At 36.8% G+C, this 24,087-nt stretch overlaps 1 protein-coding gene across 1 annotated transcript; it reads right to left on the bottom strand.

The window, feature by feature from the left end:
- Positions 1-333: 333 nt before the first annotated feature.
- LOC138942309 (odorant receptor 4-like) lies at positions 334-10,867 on the bottom strand. The gene is made up of 4 exons (XM_070312446.1): positions 10,755-10,867; positions 8,272-8,367; positions 7,806-8,035; positions 334-674 (listed from the first exon to the last, which is right to left on the bottom strand). The coding sequence occupies exons 1-4, from the start codon at positions 10,865-10,867 to the stop codon at positions 334-336; spliced, it is 780 nt and encodes a 259-aa protein (XP_070168547.1).
- Between the last annotated feature and the right edge of the window lie 13,220 nt (positions 10,868-24,087).

The following is a 24,087-nucleotide window of genomic DNA, read 5'->3' as shown; positions in this document are numbered from 1 at the left end:
AGCAACAGTTTTTTTGGCGTGGCATCCACAAATTGTCAGAGAGATAGGAAAAATGTATAGCTAGCAATGGGCAATACTTCGAATAAAATATTTTTTATCATTTTCATACAATAAACGTGTATTTTCTATACAAAAATTCCGGTTTCATATTTATATACCTGGTATATATTTATGATATTGTACGAAAAAGATTGATGTGGCACATATACTACTGTAATTAGCAGTTATATTTAACAGTTTATTTTTAATTAGTTATTTGTTTTATATAATTTTTTTGAACACATATTATGTGGTTACTATTTGTAGAACTCTTTTATTCGCGCGTGTTGTGTTTCACGTTTCCATCATTACACGAAGTACAGATAAATAGGAAAAAGAGATCTTTAAGATACTCATATATGTTGACAGTTTTATCGTTATGAACTTTCCAGCTTGCAAAATGACTGGAGATTCTGTCTGCATAAAGATGAAGACTAAATTCTTCATCAGTTTCGCAGAAAGATCATACCAAGCGCTTTGATAGATGGAGAACCTTATTTCTTCCATCTGGGACTTCAGATAATTCCCGATAAAACTGTACACTGTTATTTGGATCAGAAAGACACTCTGTACTATTAAACTTTTTGTCATCATAACAATGTCATTATTTTTCATCGCTAGAATAAATTGAAATCCTACGAAAGAAAAAGAATATTTATTTATTAAATATATAAATTAGTTTTTATAACGTTATATATATATATATGTATAGATACAGGGTATCCCAGACCATTCGTACACCCCTTTTAAAATGAAAATGAATGGCTTTTATTAAAAATCGCAAACATTTTTTAAGTATCGGGTATGCTCTATCGAATAGTGATATGTTCAATTTTTGATTCCGACCAGAATTTTTTGAAGGGATTATAGTACTTTTTATTACAGATTCGAATTTTACGTGAAAAAATAAGAAACTTTTGTATCAAACATTTTTTCTGAAAGTGCCTCTGTCAACCTTAAAATTGACCTTGAAAGTAACTGTGATGAAATTATGAACTTCAAATGTTTCTGTGGCGTAACTAATGACAAGGATGTGTGTGTGTGTGTGTGTGTGTGTGTGTGTGTGTGTGTTTGCATGTACGATACCTTATGAATGTTTGCACATACGTTTCTGAATGAGTGAGGTGTATGTACGTTCAAACAAAATATTCAAAATGAGCACTGTTCGTTGCGATGCAAGCATCTATTCTGGAAAAAATTAATTGTTCGAAGAATCTCATCATCATCTAAGGATCGAATTGCTTCACTTATCCTATGAATTATATTATTTCTTGTAATTGGACGTTCACGTATCATATCTTTTACCCTTCCCCATAATCAAGGATAGTGAGGTCCGGCGATCGGGGTGGATAATTGATCGGACCGTATTTGCCAATCCACTTGTTGGGAAACATAGTATTTAATACTGTACGGGCAACTCTCGATGTATGCGACGGATATCCATCTTGTTGGAATCACATGTCCAGGCACAATCGCAGAGGAAGAGTTTTTAACAAGAGAGGAAGACCTGTTTCTATCAAGGCTGAATATTTAGCAGCGTTTAGATTAGAAAAAAAATATGAACTATGATCCGATTTCCAATAATACCGCACCAAACATTGATTTTCCATACATGTTGATGATCTATTTCTCTCAACCAGTGAGGATTAACCTGTGATCAATGACGACAGTTCCAAGTATTGACAGATCCATCATTTTTAATGTATAATAAATTTATCAGAAAACAAAATTTTGTGATGAAAATTAAGTGGTTATTGTCTTATCCAGTTGCAAAATGCAAGTCTCTGATGAAAATCATTGTTATTCAATGCTTAATGAAGAGACATTCTGTAAGGGTGAAACCCTTTTGTCTAGTAATGTGCCAAATATTGTTACGACTAACACCAGAATTTCTTTCTCGGCATCTTAAGAAATCACGAGGATTTAATTCTGTCGATTCAAGAATTTCCGCTGCTCTTTCATTCTTAATTGGACGGTGGATCTGTCTACCCTTGTTATGGTGAGGCTGAATGACACCTTCGTTTTGTATTTGTTTAGCCAAACGTGAAAAAACGTTGCGTGAATGAGGTGTTCGATCAGAATAACGCTGTCGCCATAATATTTCAGTTACAAAGAATGAACCCTTACACTTACCGAAAATTAGCAGCATATCATATGCTTTCATATTCGAATAGGACATAGCTAGATGGACTTTATGAAAAATTCTCGCGAGAGGGTCGATATCCCCTCCACGCTTCCCGCAATAAATAGCGGGTGTCGCATGTCGCGTGTCATTACCCGAATTGCTCTATTTGTTGCGGGAGGCGTGGAAGGGATATCGATCCCCCGCGAGAATCGTATAAATAAGACGAGACGATCGATATTGCAATCAATAATCCTTCGATTATTAGAAGCGTTAAGAGCATGTACAATATGACAATATACATAAAAGAAGAATATTACGATATGGTGATGGCACTTGGCGAGTGCCACGGGCAGCATCATGTAGCTGCAAGACGGTACGGCGAATTATATCCAAATCGCATGAAACATCCATCGGCTGCTGTCATACTTAGAGCAGCTCAAAGATTATCCGAGACTGGCAGTATCCTTCCAAATAAATACGACACTGGAAGATATCGCGATGTAAGAAATTTGGAGAATACGGAGCGCGTTATACGTGTTTTCGAGCAGAATCCTGAGACAAGTATTCGGGTGGTTGCTCGAGAACATAATTTATCTTACACAACTGCACAAAAAATACTCAAAGAAGGAAACTTGCACGCATTTCACTACATACGCGTGCAAGATTTGCGATGACCAGAGAATTATCATGCAAGATGAACCTTCTGCGAAGATTTTCTGCGGAAAGTAGATCAAAATCCCAGATTCTCTTCTCGTGTGATATTCAATAATAAATCATTATTTACACGAGAAGGAGTTTTTAATTCACATAATATGCATTTTTGGAGCGAAGAGAATCCCAGACTCAGAAGCTTCCAAACTCGCTGGAAGATAAATATGTGGGCTGGAATAATAGGAAATCAAATACTTGGTCCTATTATTCTTCCAGATATTTTAACTAGCCAAACATACGTGGAACTTTTAAGAGATAATTTATCAGATTTTTTGGAAGAAGTGCCATTATTAAAGAGAAACAAGATTGTTTTTCAACAAGACGGTACAAGGCCACCCAACACCAGAATTGTGACAAATTCTTTAAACGAGCAGTTTTCCTGGACGCTGGATCGGTCGGTATGGCCCGATACGTTGGCCTGCAAGATCTCCGGATCTCAATCCTCTAGATATTTTTTATGGGGATATTGTAGAGAAATAATTTATAAAACGCTTCCCGAGAATGTCGAGGACTTAGAAACATGATTGCAACATGCTATTTGGGCTATTGAAGAAGAAGTAATGAACAATGTGGAAAAAAATTTATTAAAACGCATGAGAGCTTGCGTTAGGATGGATGGCGGTCATTTTGAGGTTTTTTATCAAATCAATCCGCTCTTTTCAAGGCGACCAAAGACAATCTGCTCTTTTCAGAGCGACCATCACATTTTTACATGGAACATCTTCTATTCGCAAACACAAAAATAATAATAATTAAATAATAATTAAAATTTAATATTATAATAATTAATAATTAAAAATAATAATAATTAAAATTAATAATATTTTTGTGTCCTGTTTTGGAAAGAAAGGTGAAACGCACGATTAGTAAGGTGTTAAAAAAAAAGAAAACGAATGTTAAACGTTTAATTTTTTATTATTTTTTATTTTATATTTTATTTTCGAAATTATTGCGTTCAAAATGCGGAGACTTCAGTCAATCGTAAGATATGGTAGCATCTCGCGTCTATCACGTGACACGTGACACACGTTCGCAGTTTGCGATCGGCAACCGGCAGCACTAGTACCGACATAACCTGCTTGTTGTCGTCGCGCGATTTCCGCGTAACGTTTGTTATGTATTTAACATATTTCTTTAAATGAGTCAGTGAATTATCGATAGTGATTTATTGTGAATAATCGGTAGTGATCGGTTGTATAATTGTCGATTCATCGATTAAGTGCGTGAGTGTAAAAGATCGATACGACTTTTCGATCAATACAAGTGTCGAAAATAAGTAAAAAAAACTCATTATCAGTAAAAAACATTTCTCGTGTGCATCCACGGCCGTGCAGAAATTATAATCTGTATAAGGTAAGAAGTGAGTGAGTGAGCAAGTGAGCAAGTGAGAAGGCGAGCGAGAAAGAGAGAGAGAGAGAGAGTAGGTGTCTCGATCAGCTGTTTGTTCTACCCGACGAGTGTGTGTGTGCGTGCGTGCGTGTGTGTGTGCGTGTGTGTGTGCGTGCGCACGCGCACGAACGCACACACATACACTTATCGCGTATAGTCAATAACTGATCGAGCGCTGTAATTGAGCGTGGTGATTTAGAATAATCGTTCGTCCTTAAAAGATCGTATTCTTAAATGATTTCTAAAAGAGATTTTTCCTTTACGAAATATTCGTCTGAAACTTAGATTTTAAAAAATAAAAGAAAATAGTGAACGAATTACGAGACGAGTACGCTGAAGCGCTCGATCAGCTGTAGCGAGCGCCTCGCATAAGCGCCTGCAGCGGACGGTGTGTTGCGCCGCCCCTGCCTTCTGTACTCGTCCCGTAATTCGCTCACTATTTCCTTTTATAATCTAAAAACTAAGCTTCGGACGAAATTTTCGTAAAGGAAAAATCGTCTTATAATTGATTCAGAAATACGATCCTTTAGGGACATTATACTTGTTTTGGATCACCCTGTAGATATACAGGGTGAATCTTTTTAATATTAACAGGCAAATATTTCAAAACCTGTAAGTTTTAAAAGGAAACTTTTTAGACAAAAGTTGTTTGGTTCTGAGAGGACAAGGAGATAGGAATATTAGTTAGACCTTGGATGGCATTGTTAAGGTCATATCAAGGTCACATTAAATTTTTTAAATTGAAACCTCCATTTTTATTACATATTCTTATAGTCCTTGTCGAGACCGTTTCTAAACTCTATAATAAAGTATTTTTTCATTAAGTATTTTTTGAGTTATTTTTTATTTTAATCTGACCTATTTTGATATAAAAAATAAAATATTCAGTTTTTGATAATCTTACTGTAAAACTTTTATGTACAAAATAATGAGACAAATCAATTAGTGCAAAAAAAAAAAAAACAAATAATTGTTTAAAAAAATACATTGTAAATAATTTTCTTAAAAACAATTATTTTTTACACTAATTAATTTGTCTCCTTATTCTGTACATAAAAATATTACGGTAAGATTATCGAAAATTTAATATTTTACGAGATATATTATTTTTTATATCAAAATATGTCAGATTAAGATATAAAATAACTCAAAAAGTACTTAATGAAAACATACTTTATCATAGTTTTGAAAACGTCTCGACAAGAGCTATAAGAATATACAATAAAAAATAGAGATTTTAATTTAAAAAATTCTAAGTGATCTTGATATGACCTTAACAATGCTATCCAAGATCTAATTAATATTCTTATCTCCTTTCCCTCTCCATATAACTTTTTGTCTAAAAAGTTTCCTTCTAAAACTTACTAGCTTTAAGATACTTGCCTGTTAAGAATTGAAAAACTCACTCTGTATAAAGGGTGAGGCATTTATATTGAGACACCTAAATATTAAAAAAATAAAGCAAGATAGGAAGAAAAGTTTCAGACAAAAGTTGTTCGGTTCTAAGGAGGTCATAAGATATTGCTATTATATTGTTTGATCTTAGGTGGAGGCATTTTGGAGATTTCAATGTCAATCTTGTTTTATTTTCTTTACACCAGTGCTCGGAATTAATAGATGCTCTTTTCGGGTCGATATCTGAGGCACCGCCTGCGGTTCCCCCACTACCATTCGAGGCTCGACGGCCGAGCCGCCGATCGCGCGTGCAACGCTATGCCTCAGGAGCGTCCCTATATAAAAATATGCTGAGATCGTATTTTCTGTCAAATGGTCATTTAAATTTGCCTTGTTAGATAATTTTTATAAATTTCTATCATATAATATATTATATATGTAATCTATTACGTATATATATATATTATATGTTGTAATAATATATTTCAGAAATAGGAATATATATATAATAATTACAATTTTGATAATAGCTTTCCACATCACCCATGAGGTACTATTGTCGATGCGTTTTTTAAAAAGTGGTTTTCCCAGTAGGCCTATTCCATTATCCTATTCCTATTTTATTATCTTTATTATCTTTTAGTGCAATAGGACTGGGGAAACCACTTAAAAAAAAACGCATCGACAATAGTACTTCATGGGTGATGTGGAAAGCTGTTATCAAAATTGTAATTATTATATATATATTAATGTCTCTAAAATATATTATATATATATATATATATATATATATATATATATATATATATAATCGGGTCATAATGTCTTTCGCCGTTGTCCGATGCCTAGCTTCCATTTTATTCTGTTCATCCAATCCTCCTCTCCTAAGTTTCTCTCGCTCATGGACTTCCTTATCCCTTCCGCCCAAGTCCTCCTTGGTCTTCCTCTCCTCCTTCTCTCCCTTGGTATCCATTTCATGATTTTCTTTGGTAACCTGTCCTCTTCCATTCTCTCCACGTGCCCGTACCATATCAGTTGTTTTCTCTCGATATCCTCTTTTATGGTTCCCTCTATACCCATTCTCCCCTTTACTTCCTCATTTCTTATTTTCTCCAAGCGTGATATTCCTGCCGCTCTCCTCATGGCTTCCATTTCCGTAGTTTCCATTTCCTTTTTAAATTCTCGGTTATTCTCCATGTTTCTGATCCATATAGTAGACTGCTTTTTATCATGGTCTCATATATCTGTACTTTCCGTTTCTTCCCAATCTCTCTGCTCCATAAAATACCATTCAAACATCCAATCGCTTTCCTGGCTTGTGTATTTCTAAGTTTGATTTCTTTCTCATCTGTGCCTTGTGTGTTGAATTGCACTCCTAAATATTTGTGTTGTCTACATGATTCTATCCTCTCTTGGTTCTCCAGTTCCATATCCGTACTCTCCTCTCCTATACATAAATATTTTGTTTTCTGTACGTTCATATTCAATCCCCAATATCTATACTCCTCAATTAATTTTCTTGTCATGTATTGTAGATCTTCTTTGTCGTTAGCAGATAGTACCTGATCATCCGCGAACTGCAATGTATATAGGTAGGTGTCCTCGTCTATTTCTATACCCATCCTTCTACATTTCCTTTTCCATAAAAATTATCTAGCAAGACAAATTTAAATGACCATTTGACAGAAGATACGATCTCAGCATATTTTTATATAGGGACGCTCCTGAAGCATAGCGTTGAAACGCGCGATCGGTGGCTCGGCCGTCGAGCGGTAGAGGAGGAACCGCAGGCGGCGCCTCAGATATCGACCCGAAAAGGGCATCTAACTCCGAGCACTGCTTTACATCAATTGATGTCTCTCATTTTTTGAGCTTAAAATATTAAGGTAATATTATTGCAAAATAAATAATTTTATGAGATATTTCATAGTTTATGTAAAATTATGTCGAAGTAAAGTAATAAAATAAAGTGTAAAATATCTCGTAACCTATTAAACTTTTGGCCATCATACCCCTGTAACTTTTTATGCAGAATATTGCAAGGAATCGATTTATGTAAAAAAATTGGGGTGCTCCCATCTAAAAAAACACATGTATATACACATATTTCGCGAATCGGTTTTAGAAGTGACATAACAATACTCACCCATTATACATAATAATATGCTGATAATAAATAACTCTATTAACAAAACAAAACTAATCATATTGGCCAGTTTCCTGGTCAGCATTATCAGGTAACAGTGTCTTTGAATTAGTGCATTGAAACGATCGCAGATTCGCGGACTTGTTACATTAAAATCTATGAAATGGGCTCTCAGAATTTTTATTTGACCACAAAAATGCAACACGATATTAAGAAATAACGCGTCATTACTTTTATATAAACAAAATTCATTAATACAAAACAATATATTGGGACTCCTTATTCTAATTAAAAAATACGTATCCGGATATAGCAACTAATCTTCTTTTTTAGTAAGAAGATACCTCACGTTAATAAAAAAAATAAATTTTTTTTTTGCAAATATAATAATATGATTCTAAGTATTTTTGCATAATATTTGATTGATATTAGCTAAGGCAAAAATTATACAAAATTGTCAAACAACAGATAGATATTATTACCGATATGAGCATTCGTCGACAGTATCATCGCAACAACTTGGATGAGACACAAAACTTTATACATGCTTCCTGGAGTATTTCTTTTGGTTTTTTTAGGTTAACTTTTTAAGTATTTATAATGCTTTGAAGAAATCATTTTTATGTTCGATTAAAAAATTTAACATCAAAGGTAAGCCTGTAGATACATAGGAAAACTAATCAGTCTGTTTTTAGGTTCATCATCAATAAATCCTTAGGAAATACACAACAGAATGACATTTCTAAGCTCCTAACATCCGCAATATCCTCATTCATCATTTCCACGTTAAATAAATAATAATCAATAAGCAGAAGTAAAAAAAATTAATTAACAACAAATAACATAACCTATAAAATAGAAACCACAATCGCGGGTTCGATTCTTCTATTGTAAGTTAAAACAATTTTTTTTTATAATCTGATATAATATTATCCTATTAACATTTAATTTAATAAAGTATTTAATTATTTATATAAAAGAATAATATCTTTAATACGATATATTCATTTCGGAAATAATAATCTTGACTAAAAATCTATAAGAGATAATTTTCTTATGTTTTGTGCAAAATAAAGTTTGCCGATAAACAAAATACCTGGCTAAATTTTTTCAATTTTTTATATAGAAATTAGTGAATTATTATCTAGAATTTAGATTTCTTAAAATTATTATCTAGTTCCTCTAGAAACAAGCATCGACCAAAGTGATGAGAATTTGGTTAAATTAACTGGCTAAATATTGACTAGTAACTAGAATTTATAATCATTAACTGGCCAAACTTTGGAATTTTTTCTACTCAGGATAGAATCATATATAGATCTCGCTTTATATCCAAAGCATCCAGTGAAATTGAAAAAATAGTTTCTCTTTCCTATAATTAGGTTTAGTTAAGGTTTTACTTCTAGATAAAAACTTTTGAAAAAATGATTTGCCGCGGATGAAATTTTGAATACTACATTATTTTGATATCTGCTTTAAGTACGCAAAAGAGCTGCCGAAATGTCCCATTCGGGACAAAGTATTAAATGATATATTATAAGTTTAAATACAGGGTATTTTACATGAAGCATTACAAAGTGTTTTATTCGGAACTTGATGTTATACAAAAAAATGTTTCAAATAAAATTTATAAAATTTTGAGAAAGAAAAAAGTTGATAATCTTGAATTTTAATAGCTATAATTTTAGTAACTGATCGTTGTAAATTTTTTTTTTTAAACAACTATATATGTTTTTTTACATCAATTGATTCCTCTTATTATTTTCTGTATAAAAGTAATATTGAGACAAAATAATCAAAAAATTAATATTTTGCGAGATATTTCATAATTCATGTAAAATTATATCAAATTAAAGTATAAAATATCTGGTATAAAATATTTTATAAAGTATAAAATATTTTACGAGATATTTCATAGTTTATGTAAAATTATATCAAATTAAAGTATAAGATATCTCATAAACTATTAATTTTTTTGCCATCCTACCGTTATAACTATTAATGCCGAATATTGTGAGGAATCGATTTCTATAAAGAACATTAGAGTAATCTTATTTAAAAAACTAGGTTGAGTTTCACATGATCTTAAAAAATAATTCTACTTAAAATTCAATATTATCAATTTTTTTTCTCTTAAAATCCCATAAATTTTGTCTAAAATATTTTTTTGTATGATATCAAGTTTTAAAGAAAATATCTTTTAATACTTTATACGAAACACTTTAAATATTCAGTTTATGTTATACTTGGAATAACAGTAACGGGAAGATAAATGTTATTAAAATAACATGTGGTGAAAACTGTTTAAAAATAGCAAATTTAAATTAGCAATATTTAAAATAAGTTTAAATAGCGATATAATATAAAACAAAAATTCAACGAAATTAAATATCTAACAATAAATAAATATATGACGTTTCATAACATATTATTTATCTAATCTTTTTTCACACGATTATTATTGTGTAATTACATAATTGTATTATTATATTGTTAGCCATAATAATGAATTTTTAAAACAAACAGTATAGCATATATATTACCCGTAATAATTATGTTATCCATTAATGATTCGTAAAAAAACTACACATATATCATAAAACATAAGAAAAGAGTCTTTCTTAGACATTTTCGATATACGATCGTGCCACTCGAGATTTGTTATTACGCTGGGAAAAAAATTCATCATATAAATTATTAAAAATAAGAAATTATTATCGCGACACCGAAATTTTGTTTAGAACAGTTTTATTTTGCAACGTAATAGAAATATTTGTTAACATCGTTCTCGAATAAACGCGAATCAATGATAACCGGATCCTAACTCAAAAGATACGTACCGCACCACAAGTACCCAGGGCACTGCGTAATAATGAATAGAAATTGTAATGTTGCAGCGGCCAAACGCCGATGGGCCATGCAATAAATTTGAATGGGGTCATTGCATACGCTATATCGTTTTTCCATCTTTCACCTGCTATTGGGTCTAGATAATGACTGTAACCGATGTCGATGATCCGTTCACTACGTCGACGCGATAGTAGGTAAATATTCTGACTCATTTTTTATTCAACTCGAGAAACGTCTACTTGCTTATCAGCCCGCCTCCGTGCTCTTAACATGCGCATTATTACAAAGTGTAGACAATATTGCAATAAAACTTTACGCTGAATTGTCATTGGTTAAGAATTCGCATAGTTATTTTTTTCGAAATTCTTGTCGATGTGAGATAACTATCTTTTTATTATACGCGAATTATCAGAGAGAACGTTCACCTACATGTTTCATTCACTATGTTATGCTTCGAATATATATAACGAGTATTTTATTTTGACTTGGTAGTTTTGATGTTATGCCACAATTGTATACAGAGTGTAATAGAGCGCCAGTATCAGCAGTTTTTTGAGGAAACAACGCATTTTCGTGAAAAATATTTCATGCAAAAGTTGTAAAGCTTTAAGTGGCACATTATATAATAATAGTATGACCTTGAATAGCACCGTCAAAGTCATATAAAATCACTTTGAATTTTTTAAATGGAATCCCCTATTTTTCATTACATATTCTTGTAGCTTACCTCGAGAGCTTTCCAAAACATTATAATAAAGTATTTTTTCATTAAGTACTTTTTCAGTTATTTTATATTTTAATCTGACATATTTTGATATAAAAAATAAAATATTTCGTAATATATTCAGTTTTTGATCATCTTACCGTAATACTTTTATGTACAGAATAACGAGACAAATCAATTAGTATAAAAAAAATAATTGTTTTTAAGAAAATTATTTGCAATGTATTTTTTAAAATAATTATTTGGTTTTTTTGGACTAATTGATTTGTCTCATTATCCTGTACATAAAAGTATTACGGTAAAATTATCGAAAACTAAATATTTTACAAGATATTTAATTTTTTATATCAAAATATGTCAGATTAAAATACAAAATAACTCAAAAAGTATTTAATGAAAAAATATTTTATTATAGTGTTTTGGAAAGCTCTCGACATAAACTATAAGAATATAGAATAAAAAATAGGGGGTTCCATTTAAGAAATTAAAGGTGTCCTTGACTTGATCTTAACGATGCCATCTAAGATCAAACCAATGAGACCATCTTATGTTAACCTCAAAACCATACAATTTTTGTTCAAAATGTTTTTCTCTAAACTGCTTAGTTTTTGAAAGAAAAGGGTGGTCTAGGACACCCTGTATATATATATATATATATATATGCGAGGAACATTATATATTTTGCATTTTTAACTAGTCTTGCTCCCACGTTTCTTTTACCGCAGTCGAATATCCAAACGGTCTTTATCATTGCTATTTTCAAGGAGCTTCGGCTCTCGCTGTTATAATAAATCTATTATTTCTTTGTTTAATTATCGAGTTTATTTTTAGTTGTGTTTGTCGCTCCTAGTTGTATCTGTCACCTCTTGCGCAAATTATCGCGTTAGATCAACACTCCCCCTGCCTCTCTACCGTTAGGCAAGCGTCAGCCCGTGGCGAATTCCGACAATTTCTTTCGCGTCTATCTCGCACTTATTTCGCACGTTTCACGAATTGATACGTGAAAGATCGTATCTGGCGCCGAAGTTCGAGTCTCACGATTATTCTTCGGATCTCGTCACGGTACGCGCGGAACCCTTACCCTTGTATTCTTTCGTTTTTGTCGACTATCCAGCATCTCCCGTTCGGCGAATTAGCTCTTTTTTGTTGCCGTAACTTACATCCGCGCAACGGGAAGATCGAAATGGCGGACGCGTCTATCGTTCGGCCACGAGACGGAGGAAAAGGTTGTTGCAATATATATGTCGTATTTAATTATAGTTAAATAAAAAAAGAAAATAATTTATTGTGTATCTCATTTATGCTGTATAAAATAAAAATAAATGGTAAATATGCATATTAGGTTACACCTCACCGATGACTTTGACCTTGACATATGTTGTCAAGAACATGACCCTGAGTAACTTTCAGGGAAAGAGCCCAAGGATAATTAAGAAAGAATAAAAGATTATTAATAAAATAAAAGTAAGAGACATGACTAAAGAGAAGGAAGTCACGGTTAAGTTCTCGAAAACTGAGTAATCAGCTGACGAAATAGACTAACAAACGGAACACGAGACACGCTCTGGTCAGGACCACCACACTCTTTCCCAATCAACGACCTAATTAATTAAGATATATAATAAGCGCGAGATGTATCGACGCTAGCTGGCTCAATAATATAGCTTATTAACATCGCTCGCTCGCTTGCTCAGTAATACAATTATACAATATTGAAATACTATACATATTGCACCTGACCATTATAAATAGTGTAATAAATTTTGTAAAATTTACTACTTTATACCTAATGTTTGGAAGTGTCTTATTTAGAGCATGGATCCTAATCCTTTGGGTGTACAAATCCCAAAAGACCTTTCCTTAGCAGTTAGAGGCATAACATTAATATATAAAGTTAAATATTAAATATATAGGGTTAAATATGGCATTAAACGATTAATGCGTCGTTTCTTATGTTTCCTTTTTTTGCAAAGAAAAATTTTATGATATAATTGTATGATTGAACGATCGTTTTGCTCATAATTTTCAGTAAAAAGAGAAAGAAACCGATTAAGATCGTAACCATTACACATATAATATAAAAATACGCAACTGTGTTATCCGCATGTTTGAAAGAAAAGTTCTTGTAATTGTTAGGTATTCCATCGATGGATGATGGATTTTCGTTGAAGTCGAAAGAGAAATCTGGGGTAGAATTGCGGTATTCCGTAGCTATCGAAGTATGTGTTTGTATTATGCTCGTCAAGAAAGAAAGCAACCCAATTCTTCAGGTCGGTTGTGGTTGTCCGTATTAACGACGATGGCTGTCGAGCTCATCCACACCTTTGGTATTCTGTCGGCAGGATAAACTTCTAAATGTTTGGCATCGATGTGACGCAATGCTTGTAGAATTTCGCGAAAATTCATTATTTTAGCATGGAGGCGAACGAAGCAGTATTATATATTTAATAACTTCAGTTTTTATCTCCTTCGATATTCTTCTGTTTTTGACTGCGCCAACTTGTAGTGTCGAGTTTTCAATATCTGCTTATGTGGAAATAGTAGATACTTCGACATTGTTTCTATCCATTAATATCGATAATTTGAGTTTTGCGAATTTCTCTTCTTCTTCTTCTTCTTTTTCAATTGACCGCTCGGGTTTTTGCAGGCTTTTTTCTATTTTATTATTCAGTTGTGTTTTAATATTTTTGTTATATGTCACAGAAAATGTCATTCTCGTTACTGATTTCCTCGTTTTCATTGTCGCCGGTTTATTTCTCAATTATCCGAAGAATCACAAGTAGCTTGAGTACTGAACGAATACTGAATGTATCATCGTTGACAATATTATTTTGCTCGACTAGCCAACATTTAAATTTGTATGCGTTGCGTAATGCGCAATGAAAGATTCCGAATTTTCGAAATCCGCGATAACCACAATATTGTTCACGCTCTTCTCCTTTCGTCAGGATTTTGAATGCAGAAGAAATATCTTCTGAATTATATATATCCCTGGAGAGTAGATTTCGCAAGTAGCTTGCTTTTCTGCTATCTCTGACGTAAATGTAATGCGCATGTCCCATAATTTCACGTAGATGCATTATAAAATATTTCGGATTAACTTTATCGTCGAACCATTCGATATTGTTATAACTATGCATGAGCCAATTGTTTTCTCGTCTTGTTTTTTCTGGTAATTCGCCAAACGGATGGTAACATAATCCAATGGCCGATGAACGGAGTGTCAATCGCGACAGCGGCGACTTCTTTAGGGATAAACTTCTCGTCATCGCAGAAACCTTATATGTCGATGATTATATTCATGTTATGGAAACTGGTGCGCTTTCGATGGCGAAGTTTAAGCTCTTCACGAAGCGATGATATCCGTTTCTCGTATGAAACTGAATTCTTTTTTGTTACATATTTTTTAATATGTTACACAATGATATCGACATTTTGATCGAATGTGGAGGGAGAAATTTTCTAACCGTCATTATGTTGCAACGGGCAAACATATGTGTTTGCGATAGAAATCTAACCAGCAAAATCGACGATGACATAACGAGACAAATCGACATTATCAAATTCGGCGTAAATAATACAATTAACGATCTCGATCAGAGCCTTCTCGAATCGCAAACTGCCATGTCTCACAAGATTCCAATGCTCGGCATAATTAGTTGACAAATCGGAGATTGTTAACCTGAGATCAACAGCAAATAACGTGTAACCCTTGGAATAATCGTCTTTACTTATAGAATTCCTCTCGTTTAAAAAATGGATACTCGTTCACGCGAAAAGCATTTGATAAGTTTCGACGTAAAGCGGTTCCTCCAATGAGAAAATCATCACGTACAGCGATAAAAAATTTATTTCATAATTTTTAAAATTAAACTGATTTAATTTTCTAGCTCTAGTAAATGCTTTATTATTGACAAAGCTGACTATTATTTTTTTCGAAATTACATTATTTAACGATACACCTAAAAAATTGCTTGCTAATATTACATTATCTAATGATTCATCTACAACATTGTTTGCTATTATTACATTATCTAGCGGTTCACCTATAACATCGTAAACGTTTTAACATCGACCCTCATCAGTGGATACTTGGCTGTAACTATACTCAACACTGCCATGTGCAATGTTGTGCCTCTAGCCTAAGGAAGAGGTCTTTTGGGATTTGTACGTTTAAAGGATTAGGATTCACGCTCAAAATAGGACACTCCCGGACGTTAGGTATAAAGTAGTACATTTTACAAGATTTATTATACTGTTCACTTCCCGTGGGTTGAGCGCCTATCGGGCACGTCTCCAGGCGGCAGATAGGAGGACGCCCAGACTGCCTCCGGGTTTGACTACGCGAATAGGCTCTTGGGTAGTAGTGACTATGACCGGCTCCGCGGGCGTAAAACCTTGTCTGGGGCTGGGAAGATTACTGCCGCGGACCGACTCTACAAGCCAAGCTGGGAGCCATCGTGGCGAAACTGCGTGGGGGTGCAGCGTCGTGAACGATGCCTCTGGGGCGAAATTCCAGAGTATTTAGCCTTACCCGAGCATGCGGGGCTCTGCCCACGCAGACTTCCGTTCTCTAGCTATTCATGGGATCAATTATGGATGATTCTGCATTAAATATTGATGAAGGTCTTGGGAAGACGAGTCTCGATTGCGCACATTATCGATCAAATACGACAATATTTCCCAATCGGACACAGGCTCGGTCGGACACAGTCTCGAACGGACACAGGCTCGGTCGGACACAATCTCGATTGGACACAGACCCAATCGGACACAATTCCGATCGGACACATATGGTTGCAATCGGACACAGGCCCGATCGGACACAGGCTCAATCGGACACAGTTCCGATCGGACACAGTCCTCATCGCAAAGCTAGGTCCATCCTACAATCATTGTGTGGATGGGAAAATGAATGCGTGGACACAATGGGTCCCTACGGAGGAGCTCGACTATCAAAAAACTAGAGACATAGGTTTGCGTTGAACCTCGCTTCACGTGGAAAGTTGTAAACCTATGTAGAACCTTACTACGCATTAAAAAGTATATGCGTGCATATACCCTAACCCAAACCTATATATCTCTGATATATTGTGTCCGATCGGAATGGTGTCCGATTGGGTTTGTGTCCGATCGGAATTGTGTCCGATCAGGCCCGTGTCTGATTGCAACCATATGTGTACGATCGGAATTGTGCGCAATCGGGACGATCCCGGGGAGACTGAGGGTGATGGCTCGCGAGGGCTTCACCCTCAAGGATGGCGGCTTCGATACCCGAACAGACTCCTCAGAGCCCGGGAGGGAACGGGACCGTCGTCGGCAAAGCAGCGGTTCCTCGTAAGAGGGGACTGCGGTGCTGCGTAATGGCACCGTAGTCATTAGAGGGGAAGATGAGATGGCGCTCAATTGGCTCTCGGAGCGAATTGGGCACATCTCTCCCTGAGAAAGTGCCAAGCTCATGGTGATGGGCTTGGATGTGCTTCAAAAGCGCCACACGGCGGCTATTTGGGTTCCGGATCCTCCGGTGCCTGCGGCGGCGGTTCTAGGGCTGCTGGAGAGACAGAATCCGATCATCGCCACGGCTAATTGGCAAATTTTTGCCGAGAATGTTGGAGCTTTCTCAGAAGGGAGGAACCTCATTCTCGGCATCCCGGAGTCTAATGTCATCAAGCTGAGGGCGCGGGACTTTAAGCTCAGCTATGGGCTTGAGCAGATCACTGTGGGTCTCGGGGCTCGTAGCGAGGCGACGAGGCAGCGAGAATACCAGCCAGCGTCGGGCCCTCAATAAAGTGGGCATAGCGATCACCCAGATTAACTTGCACCACAGCAGAGGCTCCTCGGCTGTTTTGGCCAGGAGCACGGCGGTGCATACAGGTATTTGCCTAATGCAGGTACCCTGGATATACAGGGGCTGCATTAGGGGCATTGCGACCTGTGACAGACTTTTCAAGCTCCCCCACAGAGTCCAATCCCAGAGCCGCCATTGCGATCAAGGGACTAGAAGCGCAACTCATGTCGGAATTCTGTTCTAGGGATGTTGTGGCAGTTACGGTAAATTTCATCAGATTCGCCACGGTCGAGACCAGGAAGGTGGTGGCGAGCTCAGCGTACTTCCCACATGAAGAGGAGGGCTCGCTTCCGCCAGGACCTGTGGCCAAGCTGCTGGATTACTGCCAAGATAAGATGCCGTTTATATTGAGGTGCGACGCAAACACCACACTGTTTGGGGAAGCACCAATATTAACAATCGGGGCAGTAGGCTTCTGGACTACCTGGTGGCCACTGATTTGGAGATCCTAAATAGGGGCAACGAACCGACATTTCAGAATATGCTTAGACGTAAGGTATTTGACCTTGCTCTATGCTCGAGAAATTTGGATCCGGAGATTGTCGGGTGGCACGTCTCATCGAAGTCCTCCCTCTCTGATCATAGGCAGATTCTCTTCAGGCTTGCTAATGTGAGGCCTAAAACAATTTATAGAAAAAATCCGAGAAGGACGGATTGAGATTCGTTTCGAGAAGATCACTTCAATGGTCTTTGCAGCTTCTCTAAGAGGCACGGGACCGCTGCTGAGGTAGAGCTCTGCGTAGATCATCTACAAAGGGCTTTTGTGGGCAGCTTCGAAAAGAACTGTCCAGCGAGAGCAGTTTGCTCTAACAAGGTCTCGGTGGGAACCGGGACTGCAGAAGCTCAGGAAGGATGCTCGGCATGCCTGGAATAGAGCTAGGAACACGGGTCGCCCCCTCGACTGGGACCTCTACCGGAAGGCCCAGAAGACCTATAGGGACTCTGTAGTAGCCGCCAAAAGAGAGAGGTGGAGAAGGTTCTGTGAATCGATGGAGAAAGTTCCAGAGACCTCTAAGCTCTGCAGAATCCTGGCGAAAAAATCGGACTCAAACTTGCAGGCGATACGCCTCTCGGATGGGTACGTGGTTTCGGGAGAGCGATGTCTGGTTCACCTTTTGAAGACCAATTTTTCCGGGCTTCAGGAGGGACTTGATGTCGACTCACCGCGGAGCCCAGTTAAGGGCACGTGGATGTGACTGGAAACTGGCGACCAGCATCATAAAACTCAAGAGGGTGAAGTGGACTATCAAAACCTTTAAACCATTCAAGTCCGCTGGACCGAGTGAGATTTTTCCGGCGCTCTTACTAGAGGAGCTCAGGCAGATCAGTGAGCCGCTCACGCGAACCCTGAGAGCTTGTCTTGCTTTGGGCTACACGCCCAGAGCTTGGAGGCTGGTGAGGGTGGCATTCATACCCAAAGTCGGTAGTACCTGCTGCACCTCTGCCAAGGATTTCAGATCGATCATCTTGACGTTATTTCTTTTAAAAACGGTGGAGAAGCTGGTCAAGGTCTTTTATGGGATATTGTCCTCATGCGGCATCCGCTGCATGAGAATCAACATGCGTACAGGATGGGGTACTCTACAGAAACGGCGCTCCGTTCATTGGTGTCCCAAATTGAGAGAGGTCTCATGGAGGGAGGCTACGCGTTGAGGATCTTTCTGGGTGCCTTCAACAACATCCCTCACGAGGTGGTTTGCAGAAAGGCAACGCTGCGGGGCATTCCACACAGACTGGTTTATTGGATCAGAGGTGTGCTCCGGCGACGGATTGTAACGACGCTCGGCGCTGTCAGTGTCGGCGGCTGGATGGATCGAATGTGCCCGCAGGGCGGAGTACTCTCTCCACTTCTTTGGTGCTTATTAGTCGATGGACTACTCAGCAAACTTACTGATAAATAGTGTAGACAAAACTTCCTACATTGCATTACCATTTGTCGAAGATTTTAGTGACAATATCAGTCGGTTTTAATCAATTAAACTCATTGATTAAACGTGGTAAAGATGGATTGCCTATTAGTAATAGAACGGAAGATGTTTATAAAATAAATTGCAAGGAAGGTAGCGCTTCATATATTGGCCAAACAAAAAGACATTTAAGTACCCGCGTCAAGGAACATTTTAATAACATAAAAATACACACAAGTAATCTTTCCGTAATTGGCAAATACAAACTAAAATCTGATCATAACTTGGTCAGCACCTGATATTCTGCATCCCTAAAAAGATGTAAGAGAAAGAGAAATAGCTGAAATGTTCTTTATTAAAAAATATGACAACATTGTTAAAAGGACACAGAGAATTTAAATAACATACGATAGATTAATAAAGATTGTTTAATCTTTCTCAGTATCTCAAACAGAGAGGTTGAGACAGTGTCATTATGTCATATCGATTTTTCTCTTTCAATTGTTTAATTATAACGTAAGTACATAATTTCGTTTATTTTATTTCTGTAACGTGATTATTATTATTTATAATATTGTAATTTTAGTTCACTTGATAAGGACCAAAACCATATGGTCGAAACGTTATGATGTAACAATCAAACGATAAATTGCTAGTTGGGTCGTGTATTACACTCGTCTATTAATGATAAGCGTTTCTTTGAGCAGGAATACGCCAACGATCTGGTGATTATCGTGCAAAAACCATTTCTGGACACGCTCCTAGAACTCACGCAGAGTGCTCTTGGAACGGTAGAGGAGTGGTCCGACAGCACTGGCCTTTCGATCAATCCCCGGAAGACGGAGCTAATCATATTCACTTGCAGATACAAGCTAGGCACTGTAATGGGGTGCATCAGGCTGACACCGGCCGTGTCAGTGAAATATCTAAGGGTCATCCTAGACAGAAAGCTGACATGGAAGGAGCACTTGGACGATCGGTGTTAGAATATAACCTCTTACTTCTGGCTGTACAGAAGATCCTTTGGTCAGACCTGGGGCCTTAGGCCGGGAATGGTCTACTGGATCTACACTGCTATTCTTAGACCTAGGCTGCTATATGCTGCAATAGTATGGTGGCCTAGAGTACAGCTTGCGTCAGCGAAAATATCGCTGGAGCACCCCTGAGGGCTCTTATTTTAAGAGAGGCACTGTGTCCAATTGAACCGTGTGCACAATCTCGTGTCCATTTGTAACGTGTCCATTTGCACCGTGTCCAATTGTACTGTGTCCAAGTAAAGGCCACTTATCGCCGCTGCTGCATCGGCGGCTTACCGTCTGAGTTGTGAGGGAAAGTGGACGGCCGGCACCAGGCACACTAAACTTCCCCCGACGGAGACCTTTTTCATCCTATCTTCAGTATGGGGCAGAACAAAATGCCAGCCATTCGTGCCCTGAAGGCGCCATTCAAAGCGTGCTTTCCGGAGCGAGAAGACTGGCTTAGGACACAGGGTTCAATGCTGAAGAATGGGCTCATTCTTTTTACGGGTGGATCCAGGATCGGCCTGCGCTCAGGAGCGGGCATTTACTGCCGAAGGAGAGAGATTAGTGAATCCATCCCACACGGTGAATTTGCCACGGTCTACCAAGCAATAGTGGCGATCTTGTGCTGTGCGCAGACTTTTCGCTAACAAAGAGAGGGGCCAGCGTTCGGGAGTATTTGCGTCCCATAAATATAAGATTAAATGAGAAGTTTTTACAAATGAAGAATAATTTAAGGTAAATCTTTGAAAAACCCATCCATATGAATTATTGGGTAAAAATATCAAATTCTTATGTATTTTTGCCTCCTGAACACGAATATGAAACTTAAAAATGGCAATCGGACTCGCAAATCGCAAAAATCCAACCAAAAAAAATAAATCTTCGGAAAACCCATTTATATAAAATAATAGGTAAGAATACCTAATTCTTATGCATTTTAGCTTCTTGAACATGAATATGAAACTTAAAAATGGAGATCAAACTTGCCACACGCAAGTTGAAGAGAAATGTAAAAGTCCAACTAAAAGCGTAAATCCAACCCATGTCCGTAGGATGCATTTTTACTAATAATAATTCATCCCTGGGATATAGGTTTGGGTTAAGTTATATCTTCCGGAAGTGGAGCCCCCCCTTAGAGGAGGTCGGATCCTACTGTGTCCACGCATATACTTTACAATGCAAAGCGATGTCCATTCCACAATTATTGTATAGATGGGAAAGTGTATGGACAAAGTGGGTTCCGCCCCCCCCCCCTCTACCGGGAGGCTCCACTTCCAGGAGATATAACCTAACCCAAACCTATATCCCAGAGGTGAATTATTACTAATAAAAAAATATATCCTTCGGACATGGATTGAATTTTCGCGTTTGGTTGGATTTTTGCGTTTTTCTTCTGTTTGCGAGTCCGACCGCCTTTTTTAAGTTTCATATTCGTGTTCAGGAAGCAAAAATACATAAGAATTGTATATTCTTACCCATTATCTCATATAGGTGGGTTTTCCGAAGGTTTACTTAATTTAACAACGCCTCGGTGTACGCGCGGTATGCATAAACGTTGTTTGACGGCGATACGAGCTTTTAATTGATATACATATCGATCTGATTGAAGATGGAATGAAGTGATTAATAGGGCCTTCATTGATTGCTGCACCGCTATCGTTCGTTCCCGCAGCATGCCCTACGGAATTGCCTGATGTTTCTACGCGTACGCGAAGATTCAACATGTTGTGCGTGATCTAAATATCTAAATATTATTCTCCGTGATCGAGGGTGACGAATTCAATCGGCGAGTCATCCGAGAGCGAAGTCACGGATAAATCCATTGCGAACTTTCGAGTTTGCGTGAGCAGTAAGGAGAAAAAATCGAGCTCGCTCTTTAAACTAAGCTCGCTCGATAAACTCGCTCGAATGCGTGTCAAGAAAGGACATGCTTATTTAGTACAATTTTTTTGTCTTCACTGTAATTCTCGCTTTCATCAGATGTGTTCAGAATATGACTCGTTTAAAAAAATATGTCAGATACGGTATGCTTTTTACCGGTTTTACATCGTTTCGCAGACGTCTTAGGTCTTCTCACCGCTGTGCAATTTTTTCTTCTCATATTGTTTGCTGATTTCATATTTGTTCTTTACTTTTCCCGTATCTAGATTTTCGACGAACTTTTCTTACTCATCTGGCTCGTTTACGTGATTCCGTCGATTTAATCGACGATGCGCGCGTTGAGCTCGACGAAAGGAAACTGAACTACATAGATTTTCGCATTCACCTTATATCTCGAACCTTTCATCAGGCTACTTATTTTTTTTCAGCTTTTCTCTTGAGATGGTCGCGTCATTCTTCAAATCGGTGTTTGATCACTATCTTAAATGGCGTATTGTTTTAAACATCTTCGATTATATTAATACCGACGCATAAAGCTTCTTTCCCCACAGCCCGTACGTCTTTAGTTAAATAAGGTAGTACACGTCTGAACAATCCTCCAAGAAAACTGCCAATACCATGATCTCGTTGGTAGGGTGATACGACAAAAACTCGCAGAATTCCACCGCCACAATTGCCTCTTTTTTGTAATTCATTACAAAGATACGCAGAATAATAATCCATTAAGAGGATGCCGGATTACCAACAGAACGCGAATATTAGTTATTTTGCAAAATCTTTTTGTTGATTATAGATACCAACAAATCTTTTTCCATAATTAAAGTATACATAATAACGGAGTGCAGAGTTCACGATTTCATATGAAAAGTGAAAAAAAATGAGAAAATTAGAGTTTTGTTATCGGCTTCTGCGTCAACATTTACTTAATATAACAAATTTGTAATCTATACGTGCCTAATCAGTAAACTCCGCACTCGGCATTTCATCAAAGAGTATAAATGAACTTAAAAGTAACACTACCCAACTGATACTCACCGATTTGAATGAAACTTAACATACTTATTAAACACCGAAAAACATTAAATACGTGTTTTTTTGTTTCGGCTAAACACGATTTTTAGGGGTAGAAAGCACCCCTCAACCCCTGGAGGTGGAAACAGTTATGGCTAATTATTTCTGAAACGATACATTTTCTGAAAAAAGTGCTTAGGACCAAAGTTGTAGAGTTCAAAGTGATGCACTTGATGGCGACCTTGAAGTCGACCTTGAGGTCGATTTTCAAGGTCAATTAAATTTGGAAATAATTAGCCGTTGCCGGACTTTGACCACATCCTGTATCTATAATCAGTAATTTTATGCGTTGACTCTAAATCTGTCTTCAGAATTGATTTGTTGCATTATTTTCCTAAAAAAAAGAAAAAAACCTGACGTAATGGGAAAATAGGCGCAAATTTATAGAAAAAATAAGAAGAAGAAAAAAGTTTTGTAAGTAACTTCAGAATAGAAGTAAAGATAAGAAAACATAAAATGTCACTGTAATTATAAGTTAAACATTACCTTCATGCTATATTAGAAACTTCAAAATTTTTTTAAATTTTTGTTGCTACTCTGGAGTTATCCACAATATCTTTTATTCTTTATTTTGTATTAGGATTTCATTCGGACATATGATCAATTATTATTTTCCCGACTGTCGTTGAGCAAGCATTTTCCAAAATTACTTCTTGATCAGTTATTTGCTATGAGCTATCTTGCTCGTGAATTTCGTTCGAATATATCTTCAATTATCATTTTCACATCTGTACCTGGGCGAGTGTTCATTGTTTATAGTTTTATGTCATCAAGTGCATCACTTTGAACTCTACAACTTTGGTCCTAAGCACTTTTTTCAGAAAATGTATCGTTTCAGAAATAATTAGCCATAACTGTTTCTACCTCCAGGGGTTGAGAGGTGCTTTCTACCCCTAAAAATCGTGTTTAGCCGAAACAAAAAAACACGTATTTAATGTTTTTCGGTGTTTAATAAGTATGTTAAGTTTTATTCAAATCG

Source organism: Polyergus mexicanus, unplaced genomic scaffold, assembly GCF_030449975.1.
Source record: "Polyergus mexicanus isolate NDT 795.1 unplaced genomic scaffold, iyPolMexi1.0 SCAF_22, whole genome shotgun sequence".
In the NCBI taxonomy this organism is placed as follows: Eukaryota; Metazoa; Arthropoda; class Insecta; order Hymenoptera; family Formicidae; genus Polyergus; species Polyergus mexicanus.
Note: the sequence above shows the minus strand (reverse complement) of the source record. Positions and strands in the feature narration are given on the sequence as shown.